This window comes from Macrobrachium nipponense, chromosome 1, assembly GCF_015104395.2.
Source record: "Macrobrachium nipponense isolate FS-2020 chromosome 1, ASM1510439v2, whole genome shotgun sequence".
Taxonomy (NCBI): domain Eukaryota; kingdom Metazoa; phylum Arthropoda; class Malacostraca; order Decapoda; family Palaemonidae; genus Macrobrachium; species Macrobrachium nipponense.
In genome coordinates this window covers 83071335-83092577 of record NC_087200.1, presented here as the reverse complement: position 1 = coordinate 83092577, position 21243 = coordinate 83071335, and the positions used below count along the sequence as shown (strand labels likewise).

Genomic DNA, 21243 nt, shown 5'->3' with positions numbered 1-21243 from the left:
GCCAACATACTCAAGTCACTTGCAAGATTCCAAATAAAATGTTGCCGAGATGCGATCTTGCAATTTCGTTGATGTTCTTTGTTGCAATTCTATTTGATATTTCTTTTTGCCTCAGCAGAGGTTTACATTGTTGTCGCACGTTAAGCATGCTGATGAATCTGAATGTCAAATGTGGTATGCTTGAAATAAAAACATATTGACAGCTTTCGTAATTTTTTTTCTTTGTTCTATTTCTCCTTTTGAGCATCATTCTGTTTTTATTTTATTTTTTATCGGTTTTCACTGGGTATCTTAAGTTTTCACATGTACACAAGTCTTTCTTAATAACAGTTGCGAAACTCCTAGAATGAAAGAATTTTAACGCACCTTGCCCTCCCCCCTTCTGTTTTTTACCCCCCCCCCTAAAAAAAAAAAAAAACTTTATCTTATAAAACTTTTCCTTTGAGAGGCAGGTCTGTCGCGTCCTTCGTGTTAAGCCTCCCCCTTCTCTCTTCCTTTCCCTTTTTCGCTTTGGACCTGGGCCAGAAAAGGGAATTAGGTTGCCCCCTTCCCATTGGCCTCATTCCATTAAGAAACAGAAATAATGCGCAAAAGAGACTATACACGATAAATGACCAGGCATATTTTAATGAGATTTGCTTGTATTTCCTCCAGCGGGCGCATCGCTCCCAACAAAATATTGACCGCAGCTCATGATGACCATATCCATGAGATTTTAAAGCAACCTTGTCCGAGTGCAGCTTGCCGGGTCTGCGGGGGGGGGGGGGGGTAGGGGTAGGGGTCGGGGGGAGAGGCTCTCCTCCCGTCTGAGACGTTTTTCAATGACTTATGTTGTCTAAAGCGATCTCCGTATATATATTCCCTTCCCCCTTAGCGCGTGTTTGTCTTGCTATGATGCTGTTTGCAAGTTTTTTTTTTTTTATTCTTCCTAGATTTATATACTGTTATCAGGATTGTATACAGTTAAAGTGTTATGCAATATTGCTACTGCTACTCTAGGTTTATATTTTCATCGGAAGCCCCCCCCCCCCCCCCCCCCACACCCGCGCCCCCATGCTCCCCCGTATGATTACGACATATGTTTTTCGGCCTTTCTCAATCTACGTATGTGGACAAATATCAGTCAATTTTTTCCAGCTCGTAGATTTTCTTTTTAATTCATAATTTTACTTTATACGAATTTTTGCATTTAAGTCAGTATATATCAAGCATAGTAGGATTCCTAATTACATATGTTTACCAAATCTTGTTTATACAGGTCATTTTTATTCTCGGTGTCTCAGCCTTTGGTATCATTTCAGTTGTTCCTTCATCTCTGCTTTTGGGGCATCATTTGCCTTCCAACTAAGTAGTATGGATGTCCTCTCACCCAAATGCACTGCTTACCTTTTAGGTATTGTGCCAATAGTACTCTTTTCCTCATGCGTTATAATACCCTTCCGAATCGTATTTCATGTAGTCTCCCCACTTGCTTGCTTTTTCCTACTTTTTGTTGCACCCTTCAAATGTAGATTATGGGCTCCATCTTGTTGTGAGTCACACCGTTCAGACTGCATTGAACTTTTTGGAAAGAGTGCATGGTTTCCCTCTCCTCTTTGTGTATTGAACTCTTGAGAAATTGTGCGTAAATACCCTCTCCCTACTTTGCTGGCTACAGTTGGCTTTTCATCATTCGTACACAATGCGATATTAAACGTTCGCTACAGATCGATACATCCTCCAATTATCGTGATATTGGTATTCTTTGTTCACTGTGTTGCACCTTAAAAGTAGTGCTTGGGTAACCTCTGCGTATTATGCAGAGTAGAATTCCAGATAACAGATCAGGTAGCTTCCCCGCCATGTGCGTTGTACCCTTTCACACTAACGTGCACAATGCTATGTTTGACTTTACTTTGAAGTTTGCAGTGGTGCATTGCAAACCTGAGGTAGAGTGATTGGTTACTGTGGTTATTGTTTAATAGAAAACCTCGTTACACCCTTTTAGACGTAATCAGTGGTGGATATACCCGGTCCCTGCTGTGTTTGACAGTTCAGACATGATTTATAAACATCCTCTCACTCTGCACATTACACTCTCACTCTGTGTATTACACCCTTCACATGTACAGTATGGTCACCCATCTCCTCATGGTACACTGATTCATTGACGCATGAGTGCCTTCTTCCAATTACTGTGCATCGCAGAATACAGATATTTCCGGAGATACCCTTTCCCTATCATGTTTTGAACCTTAGGCGTATTCAAGGGCTATCTCCCCCTGTTGTGCGCAGCAGATTAGTGACTTGTCATGAGTAGTATGTCCGCATTACGCTTTGCAACATTTGGACATAGCAGTATTTCTATCTCTTCGCACTTGGCATGACATTCTTCGAGGTGTTGCACCCTTCGACCACTATGAATAACCCCCTCAATATTAGCATGAGTTACATCCTGTCTCCCTGTCAGTTGCTGTCTCTAGTCGTGGTGTCATGGATATCGTCTGCTCACTGAACAGTGCAGTATTTTCAATTAAACTGGTTTCTTCTTTCCACCGTCAAATCTTTCTGAACAAATGCGATCTTTCTGAAATAATGCGAAGAGTACCTCTTCCCTACGCGAGGCACCTCTCAGCTTACTGCACATTCTCAGCTCTATCCCGGTGTAAATCTTGACCCTGGAGTAGCCAGTACTGATCTTATTGCATTGACTTTGAAGCATCCTTCTTTATAACGAATGGCAAATTTTATGAAGTACTGAACCAGACAGCAGTGCAATAAAACAAATCCAACTCATCACTGAATTGTGACGTTCGTCAATCCAAAAGGAGCCCAATGTTTAAGTTGTTCGACCCGCTTTCGAATTAGTCACACTCGTTTTACCCACAAACACTAGTGAGTAACTTACGAGACGCAACGCCTGTTTGCAGAGAATGCAGGTCAACATTAGTAGTTTATCACATTGTACGTGAATGTAAAACATCAAGCAACAGCTAAAGTCAAGTTTTGGAAACAAATCAGTTAAGGAAATACAGAAATCTATTAAATAAAATTCAAATTTTACTATTATAAAAAAAAAATTACGACCGGCTAGATGGTAGTCAAGCGTTTTCACTCACTGGTCTGGTTCAACCACCTATAATTAAAATTCGATTCCTAAGTTTAAGATTATGAATGTGTGCTTTATTTATTTGTATATTTGTAGATCTGTCTAGAGAACTAATACATAAAATACTCCCTAGCTGGATTATTTTTCCCAGCCAGTTCGTGAATTCTATCTCATGCCAGCTCTGTAGATGCTGCTGTTACTATCACATAGGCTGTAGACGCCAGAACTACGGTATGTTCGTTGGTGGTTGAATCTGTTCGTCCCTAGGCCTAAAAAGGGTTTGTCTTACCTTGGTCTTACCCCTGAAATAAAAGTACTTCTTCACCCTCTCAGTGGCGTGATTTCAAATTCCTAAAAGGAGAGGCAAACAACGTACACACATTCAATCTGACAGACAGATCAAAAAGGGGATGAACGATAAACCTACCTGGCCTCTTGAAAGCTGACAGCAGATAGTATCTGTGGCGAGAGATGCAACCGCGATTTTGACATTAAAATGTCACGGCCACAACTCAAGGTTCATCAGACGCCCTTCAAGAGTCGCTGGTCACCTTGATTGTCCTTTTATGATATTTGTACTACTCGATTTCAGTGGCATTTGGTTTGTATCATATCACTCATCTCGTTGTTCGCTCTGACATGCAATCCAATATGTCTGTAATGAAATGGCTTTCGAATCATCCTGTGATTTACGCTCAAGATCGGTGTGATTTCTGGCATACCTTTCATAAACTATATTTTTCAAGGCTTTTGTGAGTTTTGCTCATCCAGTATTAGATTCTTCAAGGCTAGGTCGGCATCGAAGTCATGCTGCAGTCATTTTATCCTTCGCTTTCCTTGTTATCTCATGCTGACTTTTGGAGCAGGTTGCGAAGCATCTACGGTGGTGGCGCTGCAAAGTCGCTTCTGTGCTCGCTTTCCGATGAAAACCATATAAAAGTATTTTGATTTAAGATCTACATTTCTTTAGCTGTTTTTCCGCCGTCAAAAGTGCTCTCTCTCTCTCTCTCTCTCTCTCTCTCTCTCTCTCTCTCTCTCTCTCTCTCTCACACACACACACACACACACTCAGACAAACTGTTGGATTTTGCGCGTCTGTGATCCTGTTTGTTTTCATTCTTTTTTTTAAATCTTAACGATTACACTGTAATTGCATAACATAAGAGAACAATAACGCTTTTCCTAACTCTTTCATTTCTAAGAATAGTGATTGGAAATCATCATGTTTACTTGGTAACATATTTGAATTCGTAAAATACTGCCATATTGGGGGCGACCGTATTTTTTTTTCTTTGGCCAAATAGTGTCAACAAATATTGGTCAACGTTCACAGCCTCTATTTAAGAATCGACTCGTCTTAAAACGTTTTTGAAATATCCCATACTTGGTTCACTAGGGAAAATTATTGTTAAAATATTCCCTAAGGATGAGTAATGTTTCTTTGCTTCTGCTGCTCTGTTTCATTTTCTTCCAGCTTTTCTTTCCCCTTTTGCTTTGTTTCAGGCCCGGAAGAGGGCACTAGATTTTCGAAGTTATGGCACTTGCTTGGTAAGCCTTACCTCCCTATCATTTTGATTCTCGCGCAAGAATGAGCACCATTCTACATTGGGGTATGCGCATGCGCAAGAAGAAATGGACGTTTTAGCACGTCAGTGAGAGTTTAAGGATCTTTCAAACGTCATGTTTCCTGGTTTTAATCACGGGTCTCCCGGTCAGTCTGTCTGTCTGTTGGCTCTCATCTTGGGAAATGATTGTTTGCGGATTGTGATGTTGACCCAAATACAGTACTTGGTAGATGTTTATGTGACCTTTTATGCATGCTGTTGGTCTATTGTTCATATATTCACCACGTAGTTGTTTGTTTGCTTTTACATTTTCTTTTATTCAAGTTAGGTAAAATGCTTCTACAGATGATGCGAGAAGTATGCATACAGTGTCGTTATAGTTCTAGTAGATAAGACTTTATATAGAATGAATATGATACTGTCTGTTTAAGCCATTGATAAAATACAAAAACCTCCGTAATATAATAAGAATCTTATCTTCTCACACACATACACACACATATATATATATATATATTATAATATATATATATATATGTGTGTGTGTGTGTGTGTGTGTGTGTGTGTGTGTGTGTGTGTGTGTGTGTGTGAGGCGATTAGCAAGGCGGGCCACACAAGTCTGATGGTCTATTTAGGTCAGTTACAGGCGGTTAGTAAGGACAAATCAGATCTGTTAGTATTTCCTGGCCTCCTGGAAGGAAGAAACTTCCAGGTGCCATTCTTAATCGCTTTAAGTTCAGCTTATCGCATTATTTGAAAAAAAAAAAACTGTTTTATTACATCACAGCAATATGCTACTTTAGACTCTTTAGAGGGCCTTATAGTAAGTAGTAGTTCTAGACACAGACATCATGACGACATGAAGTAGACTAAGTAATTAGTCCTGGAAGCTATAGTAACTTTAATAGAGGATTCTAGTTAGAAAAATTTATAAATAATCTTATTATATTATTATATATATATATATATAATATAGATATATATATATATATATAATATATATACTTGCTGAAATGAACTCCTCATTATAACTGTTGGTATCTAGAGGAGATATATATTCAGGAAAAATTATAAGCTTTCTAGGACTAACAGTCCTTGTCGTCATGTGTCTGTGTCAAGAACTACTACTATAAGGCCCTCTATAGAGTCTAAAGTAGCAGATTGATGCGATGTAGTATTACAGTTTTTTTTTTCAGATAATGTAATAAGCTGAACTTGAAGCGATTAAGAATGGCACCCGGAAGTTTCTTCCTTCCAGGAGGCCAGGAAATACTAACCGCCTGTAAGTGGCCTAAATAGACTATCAGACTTGTGTGGCCCGCCTTGCTAATCACCTCTAGTTGGCAAGGAGAGACCAGTGAAATTGTTTCGGATACATTGCTGACTTAATACTCTTGGTTGGCTCACTTTTATAATCCCCTTGTAATGGTCATGACAGACTAGGAGACTTACCTAACCTGCTATGATAATCCCCTTAAGATGGCCTGGACAGATTAGCAACTTGTCTGGCCTGCTGGTAATCCTCATGAGATTTTGGAGATAACTAGGACGTATTAGCAAGCTTTTTTGGTTACTGGGATAATCCCCTTAAGATACCCAAGACAGTCTAACATGCTTGGTTGACCTTCTTTGATAATCCTCTTAAGATGGCCAGGACAGTTACCAAACTTAGGTGGCCCCCTGTGCTAATCCTTATAAGCTGGGCAGAATAGCCTAGTAGACTTGGCTGGCCCACTGAGATGATCACCTCAACATGCAAATGACAAACTAGCACTTGGCTGCCCAGCTAATATCATCCCTTGAAGATGACCAGGATAGATCAGCAGACTTGGCTGGCCTGCTAATCCTGATCTCTAAATAGTATTATTGCAATGTGTAACCATTTTTTTTTTTATTAAGCGTCTTTCACAACTGGCCCTTAGATAAAATTGAAGAATAAAGGTTCCTTGGGCCAGCTGCAGATGGTACAGAATGTCCTTTGGGACGGAACTTTTCGTTTTCATCCTCTTTGATATAACACTAGTATATGTTTACAATAAATTGTGAACGAATAGTCACTCCTTACAAAGAAGATAAAGTTATTAATGTAAAAACACTTTCGCATAATGAGCTATTGTCCGTATTGTTCTTTTCCTTGCGTCACAATTACCTGCCTTGTAATATAATTAGAAGTGTCAGTATGTTTTTTTTATCGTTTGTTATGGAATTAAGAATGTAATTTTTTTTCTTTTTTTTTTTTTTTGCCCTTTTATTATATGGTTCCGCTTTTGCTTTTTGCTTGACTAGTTGACATGCTTCTATACATGACTTTTATTATGCTACTTGTAGGGTTTTACTTCATGTTTCTTCATGTATGTGACTTTTCGAGATAAATATAGCTGTTTCGATTATGCAAAACTGAAATTGTAATAGGAACAGGAAAAATAAGGTTTTTTTTTTTTAACCAACAATACCAGACAGAGACAAAGAATTTGGCCACGGCGGTTAAAGTCGTTCTGCCTAAAGTATTGGAGTGGAGTCGCCATGAACTGGAACCAATTAGAATAATTCACGAGGAGTGACCTTTCCTCCGGGCCCCCCGGGAGCTGTTCATTACTAGAATGACCTTGAAATGCCTTCGCCTCCACCCCTCTACTCCCGCTCATTCTCCTATATCCCATTTCCCTCGTCTGCCTCTCTACTTTCAGTTTCTTTCTTTCTTTTTTTTTCTCTTCTCATCTTTCATTCCTTTACCTCGCAGCTACCAATGCAACGGTGAGGGTCTTCTTTATTCTCCTCTTAACCTCAGGTCTCCTATTTTCTCTCTTCTTTCTACTCTCCTCCTTTTGGACACTGAATTCGTTTGGGATCTCAGCGACTTGGGGTGCATACTTGAATTTGAGTCATGTCGGCTGCTTGTTGCAGTTGTCTTCGTGACTTGAAGCACAAAATATTCACATGCCACTCAGCGTACCCTCATTTCCATGATCTCTTTCCTGAAGAATACTGCAGCAATGCAAAAGCTGATGTATAACTATTCTTATGAATAAAAAAAAAAACTGATGTATAACTATATTTAGGAATACAAAAGCTGGTGTTGACTATTTTTAGGAATGCAAAAGTTGATATATATCTATATTTAGGAATCCAAAGGTTGATGTATAACTATATTTATGAATACAAAAGCTGATGTATAACTATATTTAGAAATACAAAAGCTGATGTATAACTATATTTAGGAATACAAAAGCTGATGTATAATTATATTTAGGAATACAAAAGCTGGTGTTTCTTTTATTTAGGAATAAAAGAAACTTAATGATAACTCTATTTAGGAATACAAAAGCTGATGTGTAACTATATTTAGGAATACAAAAGTTGATGTTAACTCTATTTAGAAATACAAAAGCTAATGTATAACTATATTTAGGTATAAAAAAATATGATGTATAACTATGTTTACGGGTGGATAACTGTTGACTAACCCTGGGAAAAGTTCTCGTCTGTCTCGGCGAAGTTTTAAGACCAAACAGCCTTCGATTGAAGTTCCTCCTCCTGATATTTGTTTCCGTGAGTCTCTTCTCACCCGATTTTCTTTTGGATCCAGACACTTCAGAGAATTCCAGGACAACGCAAACAATTGGAGTGACAAAGTTTCCTTCGGGGTTTTTCACGTTCCAGTTTTATTTTCCAGGTGAGGGAAAATTGCATAATGTGTCGATTCCAAGTGTCTGCTTGACTCAGAAAGCAATCATCACGCGCTTGTCTCTTTAAGGAGACTGAAAACTAGATTGTTATTCTCCTGAAATTTCTTGAAATTCATATATACAATTCCATTTTTCGTAGAGAGGTTTTTTAGCAGTAACATGAGCCTAAAGGGCTCAAGCAGGCTAGTAAGTAGTGTGTTATTTGATTATGTTGTTAAGCTATAATCAACCAGAGTTTCATCGGTTAACCAACCTCAAACTATGCAGCTACTCCATGGTTTTCAGTATTTGTTAATATTACATGCTACTTTTGGCCTCAAAATGTCCACGTGTCGAAGATTGAATGCAGTCTCCTTGAACATGAACATGAATTGGGGTTTTAACGTAGAAACTGCTGCAGCTTCTGTTCTGTTATTATCAAGAGCTGACCGAATCCTGGATCACCGTAGACAACAATATTTCAGTCCTTTTAATCGGTTGCTTTATTACAGACTGTTGTGGATGATTTTTAGGAATTGTTTCATGATGGGGCCTTGAAAACCTTATTGTAGAAATTTTTGCAGTTTTCGTATGAGCAACTCATTTCAGTTTGAGTGATTCACAGTTCCTTACCATACAAGGAAACTTATGTAGATTGCACAATTCTTTGTGTTTGTTCATTCTCCCTGCTGTAGGGAACCTTGGGGAACCTTACTGTCTCTCTTGTTTAAAGGTAACGTCAGGTAAGGGTGGATGAAGATTTTGAGCGCCTTTGTCTTAAGGATCTAAAGAAGTACTGCCTTTAGCTATTATTCTTTGTAATGTATACAGAACGGCAGAGGAGACAAAGGTATTGAGAACAAAAATATCAAGAGGAGCCTCCCTGTGATCTCTACGTGAGAGTGACACCCATTATCTTCAGTCTCCCTTTCACGATATTTTCTTCAGTTATGGGAACACAGGACGGTGCCGATCGAACTCGGGGAGGGAAGAAGGTGCAGATTACCAAAAGCGCAGCAGTATTACTACATACTGCTCTACCTCTAACGTATAGCTATTTGAATTGTAAACAAGCAAAGAAGTACGTATAAGAGGCAATGAAGAAAAAAATTTATTAAGGAAATGCCGACAAAACATAAAAAGGATGGAAAATTATGTCAATACCGGACAGAACACTTTTACAAAGAGAGAGAGAGAGAGAGAGAGAGAGAGAGAGAGAGAGAGAGAGAGAGCTTCTTAGACCATGAGAGCAGGTTTTAGATTAGGAGGCGACATTTAAGATTTTCCTGACGGCATTAACTAATTACTTTAATTTTTAGTAATATCTGTTAAGTAAAGGACAGCAAGTCGAAAGGCCTAGCACCACGCCATAGTTTCACTTTCCATCGTGAATTTTACCTTTATTTATCTAATCGTCACGTTCCATATTTTCGTGATTCAGTTATATACAGTACATATTATATATATTGTATATATATATATATATATATATATATATATATAATATATATATATATATATATATATGTACGAACTTTTATCACATCACCGTGTTTCATATACATGAATTAAGCTAAAAATATCCTTTAATATCCAATTCACTCTACCACGGAATTAGTATATTTTCATATGTGTTAACCTAAGGGAAATATTTTAGTTGATGATAATTTCATCCTCTTGCGGATTCGAACCAACGGACAAAGGAGAATTCAAGTCTTCAGTGAAGTTACCGACCAGGCCAACAAAGACATTTGTAGCTTAATGCATGTATATGAATCACGGTGATGTGAAGAAAAATCATTTCATTATCCCAAGCTTATCAAAACAAATAATGGGACGAAATCCTAAGGTTGAATCTCCTACTATAAATGATTATCTTATAATGTATTACTTAGAGAAAAGTAAGTATTCAATGCATTTTCTTGTTTTCTTATTGTAATATTTCATGCACTTAGCACATAAAATGGTCCAGCCTCTCATACAGGAAAATAGATTCTCTCTCTCTCTCTCTCTCTCTCTCTCGTCTCTCTCTCTCCTCTCTCTCTTCTCTCTCTCTCTCTCTCTCTCATATATATCATATATATATATATATACTATATATATATATTATATATATATATATATATGTAATATATGATATATTATATATATATATATATATATATTATATAAATACATTATATATATTATATGTGTATATATATGTTTCTATATAAATTTAATCATTGTTTACATACATCATATATATATATATATATATATATATATATATATATATATATATATATACGTATTATATATGCATATGTATGTATATAGTATTTATATGTATGTGTGAGTGAGTGTTTTGTTTGTGGGTCACCCCCTGCGCAATATTGTCGAATTATCAGCGACATCTAAGAAAAGACCGAAAGTGGAGCTTTGCGCGGAGCACTCAATTGTCTCTGTCCTTTTGCAGATACTTCCCTCGCCAGTTGCCGGAGTCCCGGACGCCCTCGGCAGTGATTTCGATGATGGAGAACCTTGGCATGATACAGAAGTTCAGGATCAGCCGGGACTGTTTGGCAAGGTCAGTTATTAGAGGTAGTTTAAAATTTTAGGGGATACGCGTGTTAAAGGAACACACACACACACACACACACACACATATATATATATATATATATATATATATATATATATATATATATATATATATATATACACACGGATTCCAGGTGAAGATATGAAAAGGCATACAATAGGGTCCATCAAACACATCAACAAGGCTATAGTTTATTTAAACGAAACGTTTCGCACGTTCTCTGTGCATTTTCAATCTGAAAATATAACATAAAAATAATTAAAATTTACAAAAAAAATTAAAGTTAAGAGAAAAAATTATTATTAATTTTTTTTTAAATTAACATGATTTAAAAAGGTTACAGTAAAAAAGACCCAGTGCTCACCAAACTATTCAAAGGAGAAGGAGAAGAACGAATGACCAAGATTTGACACCAACCTACGACTTCAGTTATGCTAGATAAAGAGGAGAACAGAAACGTTAGAGTTCAAAGAAGGAACAAGCCGTTTGATGTATAAAGACTCAAGGGTAGTTAGGTGATCACTATGGCTCGTACCACCAATAATGGACAAATGCTTTTTGTTAACTTCAATTTTACATATAGAGGCGTGGTTCTTTATATTAGAAAATTCTGGTTTACTCAGTTTCTGGCCCGTTTTAAAACTGTATCCCATATGGCTACAATATCACATCTGCAGTAACCTACGACAAGATCCAACATAAATACCGGGGCATCCCGGGCACATGAATTTATAAATAATGTTGGACCTCATGAGGGTCTGCAGTTTGTCCTTGTAGTTAAAGACTACGCCAATCTTGAGTGGATTGATTGGAATTAATTTAATATTAAGGCATCCAAATTCATGTTCAGTTATTTGTTTAAGTTTGGTTACAAAGTTGTTGTCCGAAATAAACGGGATTGTGGCAAATAAATTTATCTTTGGGACATTATAAGAGGGTGTCGGATTAGAAAAGTGTTGTGGCAACAGCCTGTTAATTACTGTAAAAACCAAGTTTTTTGGATAAGAATTCTGTAAGAAAAAATGGATAAAAAAACAAAATCTCATTATGAAAAAGAGACCAACTCGAAGAATATCGAAGAGCCCTATAAACTAAAGTATATATGGAGTTTAGTTTAAAATTCTTAAAGCAAGAACTATAGAAGTTATTAGCATTAATATCCAGAAAGGGTAGACAATTGTCTATCCTTTCTGGATATTAATGTAAGCAGAGATAATGGTGATTTTACATCTGTGTATCGGAAAATGACATACACTGGACTTGCTAATAACTTCTTTAGTTCTTGCTTTAAGAATTTTAAACTAAACTCCATATATACTTTAGTTTATAGGGCTCTTCGATATTCTTCGAGTTGGTCTCTTTTTCATAATGAGATTTTGTTTTTTTATCCATTTTTTCTCACAGAATTCTTATCCAAAAAACTTGGTTTTTACAGTAATTAACAGGCTGTTGCCACAACACTTCTCTAATCCGACACCCTCTTATAATGTCCCAAAGAAAAATTTATTTGCCACAATCCCGTTTATTTTGGACAACAACTTTGTAACCAAACTTAAACAAATAATTGAACATGAATTTGGATGCCTTAATATTAAATTAATTCCAATCAATCCACTCAAGATTGGCATAGTCTTTAACTACAAGAACAAACTGCAGACCTTCATGAGGTCCAACATTATTTATAAATTCAAGTGCCCGGGATACCCCTATATTTATGTTGGATCTTGTCGCAGGTTACTGCAGATGTGATATTGTAGCCTTATGGGATACAGTTTTAAAACGGGCCAGAAACTGAGTAAACCAGAATTTTCTAATATAAAGAACCACGCCTCTATATGTAAAATTGAAGTTAACAAAAAGCATTTGTCCATTATTGGTGGTACGAGCCATAGTGATCACCTAACTACCCTTGAGTCATTACATCAAACGGCTTGTTCCTTCTTTGAACTCTAACGTTTCTGCTTCTCTTCTTTATCTAGCATAACTGAAGTCATAGGTTGGTGTCAAATCTTGGTCATTCGTTCTTCTCCTTCTCCTTTGAATGCTTTGGTGAGCACTGGGTCTTTTTTACAGTAACCTTTTTAAATCATGTTAATTTAAAAAAAAATTAATAATAACATTTTTTCTCTTAACTTTTATGTTTTTTTGTAAATTTTAATTATTTTTATGTTATATTTACAGATTGAAAATGCACAGGGATATGCGAAACGTTTCGTTTAAATAAACTATGGCCTTGTTGATGTGTTTGATGGACCCTGCTGTATGCATATATATATATATATATATATTTGATGTGTGTGTGTGTGTATATATATTATATATGTATTATATATATATATATATATATATATATATTGTATAGTTGATAACTCCAATGAGCAAGGGACAGGAATGCCCGAATACAGACATCAAGAGTAGTCAAGAGTACTCATGATTAATCAATAGTAATCCTGTCCGCCTTCTTCGTTTGATGTTTTTGTACAGATTAATAATATATATTATTATATAATAATATATTATATATAATATATATATATATTAAATATTGTGTGGTGTGGTGTATATATATATTATTGTGGTGTGGTGTTGTGTGTTATTAAAATATATATATATTTATAATTATATATATATATAATATAACTATAATTTTATATATATGTGCGTGTGCGTGTGTGTGTGTCTGTGTGTCTGTGTAAATAAAGTTTCTTTTGTTAAAACAGGAAACGTCTCAAGTATAAAAGGCCCATTAAAACATTCTGGTTGAAAGATAAGGAATGGGCTTTTTATACTTGAGGTACATATATAAATAAATATATATATATATAGTATATATATATATCTATTAATAATATATATATATATAATATAATATATATAATATATATATATAATATATATATAATATTATATATTTAATATATATATATATATATATATATGTATATTGATATATATGTATATATATATGATATATATATATATGATATATAAATGATATATGTATCTATATTACATATATATATAATATATATATAGTTGTAATATATAATATAATATATATATATGTATATAATAAATATATATATAATATATATATATATATATATATATATATTATATATATATATATATATGGATAGATGAATATTTGTGTTGATCCACCTTAGCTTACTCCACCAACCCTCACCTCACCAGCAAGAGCCCTTAATTCGATCCCTCGGGGAGGAAACTTCCTCTTTTTTTATTTTTTTAATGCTTCATAAAAGATGTAATGAACTCTGGTTGATCTAATTAGGGAATTATTACTTAGTGGCTGGCTGAATGAGGTGGCTCCCAACCAGAGTAGAAAAAGGCATGGAGCTAACGACCTCATCCAAGAAACTCAACCTGCATATATATGAATATATAAATATAGATATATATATATATATATATATATATATATATATATATATATATATACATATATATATATATATATATATATATATATTATATATTTTGAATGTTGATCACTAATTCACACATCACTTTCAATTTTCCAAATTATTAAACCACAAATCCCCTTTTGATATCGAATTCACATTATCTTGGGAATAATTTACACGTAAAGGGAATTATAAATAAGAGCAGGCGCCCCGACCAGGATTCGAGCCTGGGCCGTTTGAGTTCGACATAAAAGTGACAATGTACTGACCCTGAAGAATGTAAGTTACTCCCACGGTAAATTAAATAAAGCCAATGGTGTTAATGGAACCGCTGTTATATTTTGTTTTCCTTTGTCAGTTCATCTTATACTAGCCACTGGTATTTATCTTTCATCTAGGAAACGCTTCCCTGTTCGAACAAGAAGTTAGGACGACCGCTCTGCCCTTGTCCCATTGTTCTGTCCTCTTGCATATCTAGTCTCCGACATGCTCCCCACTGTTCATCTTTGAAAAGGCTTTTGCCTTCCGACTAGGATTCACTTTAACTCTGTGTTATTATTATTATTATTCAGTAGATGAAACATTCACATGGAACAATTCCACAGTGGCATATGACTTGAAAGTCGAGCTTCCAATAAATATGATGTTCATTAGAGAGAATGAAGATGAAGTGAGATACAGAAAGAAGAGATCCCAATTATCAAAAAAGAAAGAAAAGAAATGAGTAGATGGATAAAATAGGTATAAAAAAGTATTAAAAGGCAAGAAGAAAAGTCTTGGGGTAGTAATACGTTGCATTTTCGCTAGAACTTCTAAACTGCACGACATCCTCTGGGAGGCTGTTCCACAGTCCAACGTCGTGAGGAATAAAGGACCTCTGGAACTGAGAAGAGGCTCATTGACTGCATATTGGTGCTGCTGTTCAGCGAATCCGGTTGCTGTCTCTCTCGGCAGAAGAAAGGGATCAGGGATCAGTTGTGAATGTGAAAGATCTCTGTTGAAATACAACTTATGAAAAAGTTGTATGTCCGCATCCTTCAGCTTTTTTCTGTGGATACCATTTATTATACTCCTTTTCGTTGTGTCTTGCTTGCTTGCTGTGCGTACTATATCTCTCTTTGGGTACGGCAAGCTTTGGAATCTCACACTTAGTGCAGGTCACAGTTTCGAGGTCAATTCGTTTGATGAGTCCTGCAGACTAGTCATTTCGAAGATGGGGCAGTCTCCATTTCTCTATTTCCAGATTCATATTTATAAAAGCAGACTCTTGACGAGAGTGATTTCACTTCAGAGATAGTTCATTTTATAATGATGATGGTAATTAAAACTGGCAGTTTATTTTGGAGCTGATGGTGCATCTCCGAAGCCGTTATCATTGAAGATCCTCTCTTGCTTCTGATTGGCCGATGAATTTGAATATAATTTTGATGGGTGAGCAGCATAAACTTCCACCAGTCACGATTAGTTTCAGTGATATCGGCTGTGGGTAGATACCATTAGGTGCAAAAAAAAGCTACAACAATAATAATAATAATAATAATAATAATAATAATAATAATAATAATAATAGAGTCTGGAAATCAGGATTTGTTCTCGTGTGTAGAATATTCTTCGTCGTTTTCTAAGGGCGTAGCGGAATTCCAACGTTTCCAACATTCTGATTTCCAGACTCTACAATTTGTGAATTCTACGGCGATCAGACGCCACTTTTAGCATTAATAATAATTAATAATAATAATAACTTTTCTCGGTCTCTCCACCTTATTAAAACTTAGTCATCTGTCCTTTGGCCTTGAAATGTTAGACTTAGTAAACTGAATGATTACTGAAGTACCGTTCAAATTTATTTATTAATTTGAGGAAAAAGGGTAAGTGGAAAGTATTGGCAGGTATTTGGTATTGAGGCAAGTTTAATGCATTGTCCTCATCTACGCGGCTCTCGCTCCAACTGTCATGACCTGTGTGGCTCTCAGCTTCAATTGACGGTGAAACAAATTTATGGCACCCAGTGCCATGGTAGGCTGGGTCATTTGCTGATACATGAAACGTCATTCACGTGGCAGCCCCTATATCCATTTATTCCTAAAGACGAGCGTTTGGGCGGCTGCTATATCACAAATATCGGATTTGCGTATCCAGCTGTCATTTTCCGAGCAAATAGAATTCGGCGGAGATGAAATGTTGCCGGTGCTGCTGAGAGAGAGAGAGAGAGAGAGAGAGAGAGAGAGAGAGAGAGAAAAAGAGAGAGAGAGAGAGAGAGAGACCATATTGAATTTGGACCTTGCACGATGGACAGATGAAGGCCACGTTTCCAAGTATAATTCGATAACGGAGTAAAATGAATTTGTTTTCTGGAGTAATAAAATATGTTGGCATAATTCAAACCTGGGATAAATTGCTTTGGCGAGTGACTGCGTGATGTGCTAGCATGTAGGAGACAGAGGAACAAAAAGAGGAGTAATGGGATTAGCAGTGACACGCCGGAAACAGCATGCTATGTAAATGACATTGTAGTTTCCTGCACCAACTTGAATAGGGTACGAATTTAGGAGGTGGACATCATTTGTAACTAAAAACACTATTTTTTTCATCGTGGATATACGCACGTGAAAGTTTGAAAATTCGTAGATGTAACATTCCCTTTAATGTGTAGTGTTTTCAAGTTCAAATACATAATGTTTCTTTCTTTTACCTTTGCGTAAAGAAGTGATAGAGGTTCCGAACAAAACCTATAAATCTAAAGCTTCCTCGTGATTTAAAAGGTACTAATGTTGATTTTTGCATTCTGGGAGTCAAGAAGACAAGATGGAACATCATTTTCAGTAAGAATCCCTCGGGGCCCAGAAGCTTTGCCTTCTCCCATTCACTTTTCACTTTACCCTTTTGTGAATACTGATTAGCGTCTGATTATAATATTATCCAGAAAATGAAGCGTTTATGAGCCATGATTCCAAGAAATACCTTTGTTACATTGAGATAATATCTAACATTACGCTGTTCAGATATAAGACTCACTACGTAGACTTTAACATGTGAACGTCAAAAGAATATTCCTTCGTCATTCATATGCAGAAAGATAAACTTTTCTACTACAGAGAGATTCTACCCTATCTACTTATGAATAAAGTAAGTAATATTCATCCGAAGTTCACATGTTAGAGACTACGTTGTGTTTTTTCTATCTAAACAATGTAACGTCAGATATATATCAGGGTAATGAAAGTATTTCTTGGAATCATGGCTTATTAACACTTCATTTTCTGATCAGAGCGTCTCTCTCTCTCTCTCTCTCTCTCTCTCTCTCTTCTCTCTCTCTCTCTCTCTCTCTCTCTCTCTCTCTCTCTCTCTCTCTCTCTCTCTCTCTCTCTCTCTCCTTTGAAACCTCCTTCCAAGTTTCGTCTTTGAACGACAAAACCGTTCAATGTAGGTCAGCATAAAATCAATTCACTTCGACGGTACCTATAACTTTACTGTAAGCTTCACATAACTAGGGTACTTACAGGTGTTGAGAAAGACTTAATAATATTACCAAGAACGAACGCCCTTTGTACGACTATTAATCTCGAGCGAGGAATTAGTAACCAATAATAACCAAATACTAAAGAAAAACATTTTTGTCAGCTATTTGGAGCTTTGGCAACGCAAGACTTTGGAATGGAAATCATCGAGTTTTACCATACCTCCTTTGGAAGCTGTGCTGTCATAGTTTTTCCGTTTTTATTCCTTCAGTATAATTTTCATTTTTATTTCGACCACAAGGTAATATCTGGGTAGATAGGCATCACATTATAATACATTAAAGCAGTTCAAGATTTAAACAAGAATCACAGATGCACTCCCATCTCATCAGAAGTCTATTCTGCGAAGCACAAAAGCAGAACAGGAAATATGCCACAGGAGCACAGACAGTCCATGCAATTTATCCTTTATTCTTTTTGCTTTTTATAGAAAATCCACTGAAGAACAACTCTTCAGACACAGTATGTACTATACTTCCTATTCAACTTTGTTGAATTATACATAGAATACGTTTACAGGTATTGAACTGCAGAGCTACAATGACCAGGAAAAAATCTTCATCCACAGGAAAGTATGAATGCTATATATACACCATCACCAACTCTACTCAAGAAGAAATCATTATATATATATATATATATATATATATATATATATATATATATATATATATATATATAATATAAAATATTCATAATTATTAATTCAGTATCCCAACACCTGCGTCAACACCATCCAGTAATATTGGACTCTGAATCCTGCACCTCCCTCCGCGAACGACTGTGCTTTGTGTCTGCAAGAGAAACAAATATCAGGACCCACTTGATACATACCCAGTAGCGCGATGCTTCTCAGATAACAATGCATCAATCGTCGCAGACCGTGTATACACTGAAGAGAGCTTTTGGTTCTCCTGCATTGTCGTCGCAGGGCTCCAATTTCAGCCATGCCATTGACATATGGAAATTCCTCGGGAGTTCACTCTTTTCTCTAACACCTTTTATCGGGGTAGGGTTTCTGCATCGAATGCAAAGGCTCAGGTCATGTATTACCTGAGTAAAACTCGATCCGTAGGTGCATAGGTGTAGATTTGCATTTATATATATATATATATATATATATATATATATATATATATATATATATATATATAATAAATAATGTATATTTATGTGTGTATGTTATGTTTGATTGTGCACATAAGCAGTTTCATCAAATTGTGTATTGAGTTATTCCCATAACTTGTCAAATACATAGATCTGTTTGTTTTAAATTAGACCAATTACCACCAGACATTAAGCAGTATAATGTGCTGCAAACTCGTTGTAATGAGTACACAGATATTTTTATTTAGATAATTAAAAATTTAAATCATTGTGTACGGTAAAGTTTTATGGGTAGGAGAACTGATGTTTCAACTCTGTAATGACAGTCCTTGATTAATAGATTACATAGACCATCAGTTTTGTTATATAGGTTAAATAGGCCATCGACATACAACTTTTATATTGGCCTCTCTCATAAAGTTAAGTAGTATATATTATTTTAAGTGGATTCATCTTTATGGTATTTAGACATTCTTATATGCAAGTGAACTATTTTCACAGCATCATCTAGATTTTGCATAAGAATTGTGTTAGAAGTTGAAAATGCCACAAAAAAATCATATTGAGACTTTTAGTCAGTTACTGAAAGTGAAGGTTCTCTCGTAGATTGATAGATTAATCATGTCATTAACAAATCCCAGGGATTTTATGTTGATCATTTAAAGGAAACAGTATTACGGGTTCAACCAGATTGGCAGAAAATCCCTTCAATACTCATTGAAGTATTTTCAATCAAGTCAAGTCTTCATGAGTCCATGACATTCTCAATAGAAAGTACAGTTTTTATTTTCATTTTAGCAAGTTGAATTTTGTGTATAGAATACTAATTCCGTTAATCACAAATTAAAGTATTTTTTAACAAATTCCTTTGATGGTACGTTAAGCTTGCAGATATCCCCAAACCACAAGCTGACTGAAGTTATTTTTTCTAATAGGATTGTGATGGTGGTCTGTAAAGTGAAATATTTCTTTGTTTCATATAATAGGTTAATCTGGTAGCCCTTAAAGGACACCTGTGTAAAGTGTTATCTCCGTTTCACCAGATTCATCTTGATGGTTCGTAAAGGATACAGAGATCCCCCTTATCACAACTGGATGCACGCGTTTTCCGTGACCCATTTCGCTTTCCTTTTGCTGCATAACCTTCGGCTGACAGAAACAGGGGCTCTCACCCATTTAGAAGCGTTGTCATTGATTGTCTCTTCCATGTGTCATGATCTGGATCATCGTGGGACCACCAACTCTTTCCAGGTTAGTTCGTAAACTTCAGCAGTGGTTCTTGCTTCAATGCTTCATTCATCCTTCATTGGCAAATCTTGAGCCTTATTTTATGCCCCTCATTCTCTGTTACTGTCAGTCTTGTATTGGTGGACTCTTTTCAGTCTTTTACACGTCATGTATCATTTATAATAAGTATTTTTCTACCATTTTTATTCCATATTAAAAATTTTATTTTTCTGATGGTAATCATGCCTGCAACAATTGTAAACAAGCAATCAAAGCGATACCAGTTACTTTTTACATCACCCTGTATTTCTTATCTCCTTATTCTTTTACTTTTCTCTTATGCTGATGGTGTATGAATTATTATTAAATACTTATCTCATTTTATGCACACTTACAGTACCTGGGTTCTAGTTCACCTGCTTTCTTTTACTTAGTTCTGGTAAATTTGTAAATATATCACTATACTTTTATTCTGGTAGATAGTATTATAAGGATAAAGCAAATATTTTTTTGAAAAATTAAGAAATGTGAGGAATAATATATATGTTTACAGTGGGAATAAGCTAATTGACTTTTTGTTGGGAATTTTCATATATTTGTTTCATTTCAAAATTCATAGAAGATAAATCTTTATCTATCATTGATAAATATGGATTGTTGCACAAAGTTTATGCTACTTATCCTTTCATAATAAGACATGCATTACCTTTATTTGAAATTATTTTTAGTCAGATTACATCAGCTGTTAAAGACAGTCTCAGCATTTCAGTGAAATTAATTTTATAAAGAAAATTTATCCTTGCCAGCCAAATGACACAAAATAATTTAAAATCACAGCTCTACTAGGTATCAATCCTAGAAGAAAAATTGCAATTAAGTACAATTCCCTTTGTAAGAACTGGTGTACCCTGTTGAATGCCTTTATTGTATTTATCAACATTATTAGTAATTTGTCCTTGTGTCAACTGAAGTTTTGTCTTGATGAATGCCTACAATCTGCGGCATTTAGGTACTTTATTGTATCAACAACAAATCTAATCTTCATTGGTTCAGAGTAGTAC

At 35.6% G+C, this 21243-nt stretch overlaps 1 protein-coding gene across 8 annotated transcripts in view; it reads left to right on the top strand.

Moving 5' to 3' along the window:
• The window catches only part of LOC135219418 (cGMP-dependent 3',5'-cyclic phosphodiesterase-like), a 690625-nt gene extending 670384 nt beyond the window's left edge, over positions 1-20241 (top strand). For all 8 annotated transcript variants that reach the window (XM_064256178.1, XM_064256181.1, XM_064256182.1 and 5 more), the window contains 2 exons: positions 10777-10887; positions 19999-20241. In XM_064256178.1, coding sequence (XP_064112248.1) covers positions 10777-10887; positions 19999-20218 — 331 coding nt within the window. In that variant the 3' untranslated portion in view covers positions 20219-20241. The remainder of the gene's footprint in view (positions 1-10776; positions 10888-19998) is intronic.
• Positions 20242-21243: the final 1002 nt, after the last annotated feature.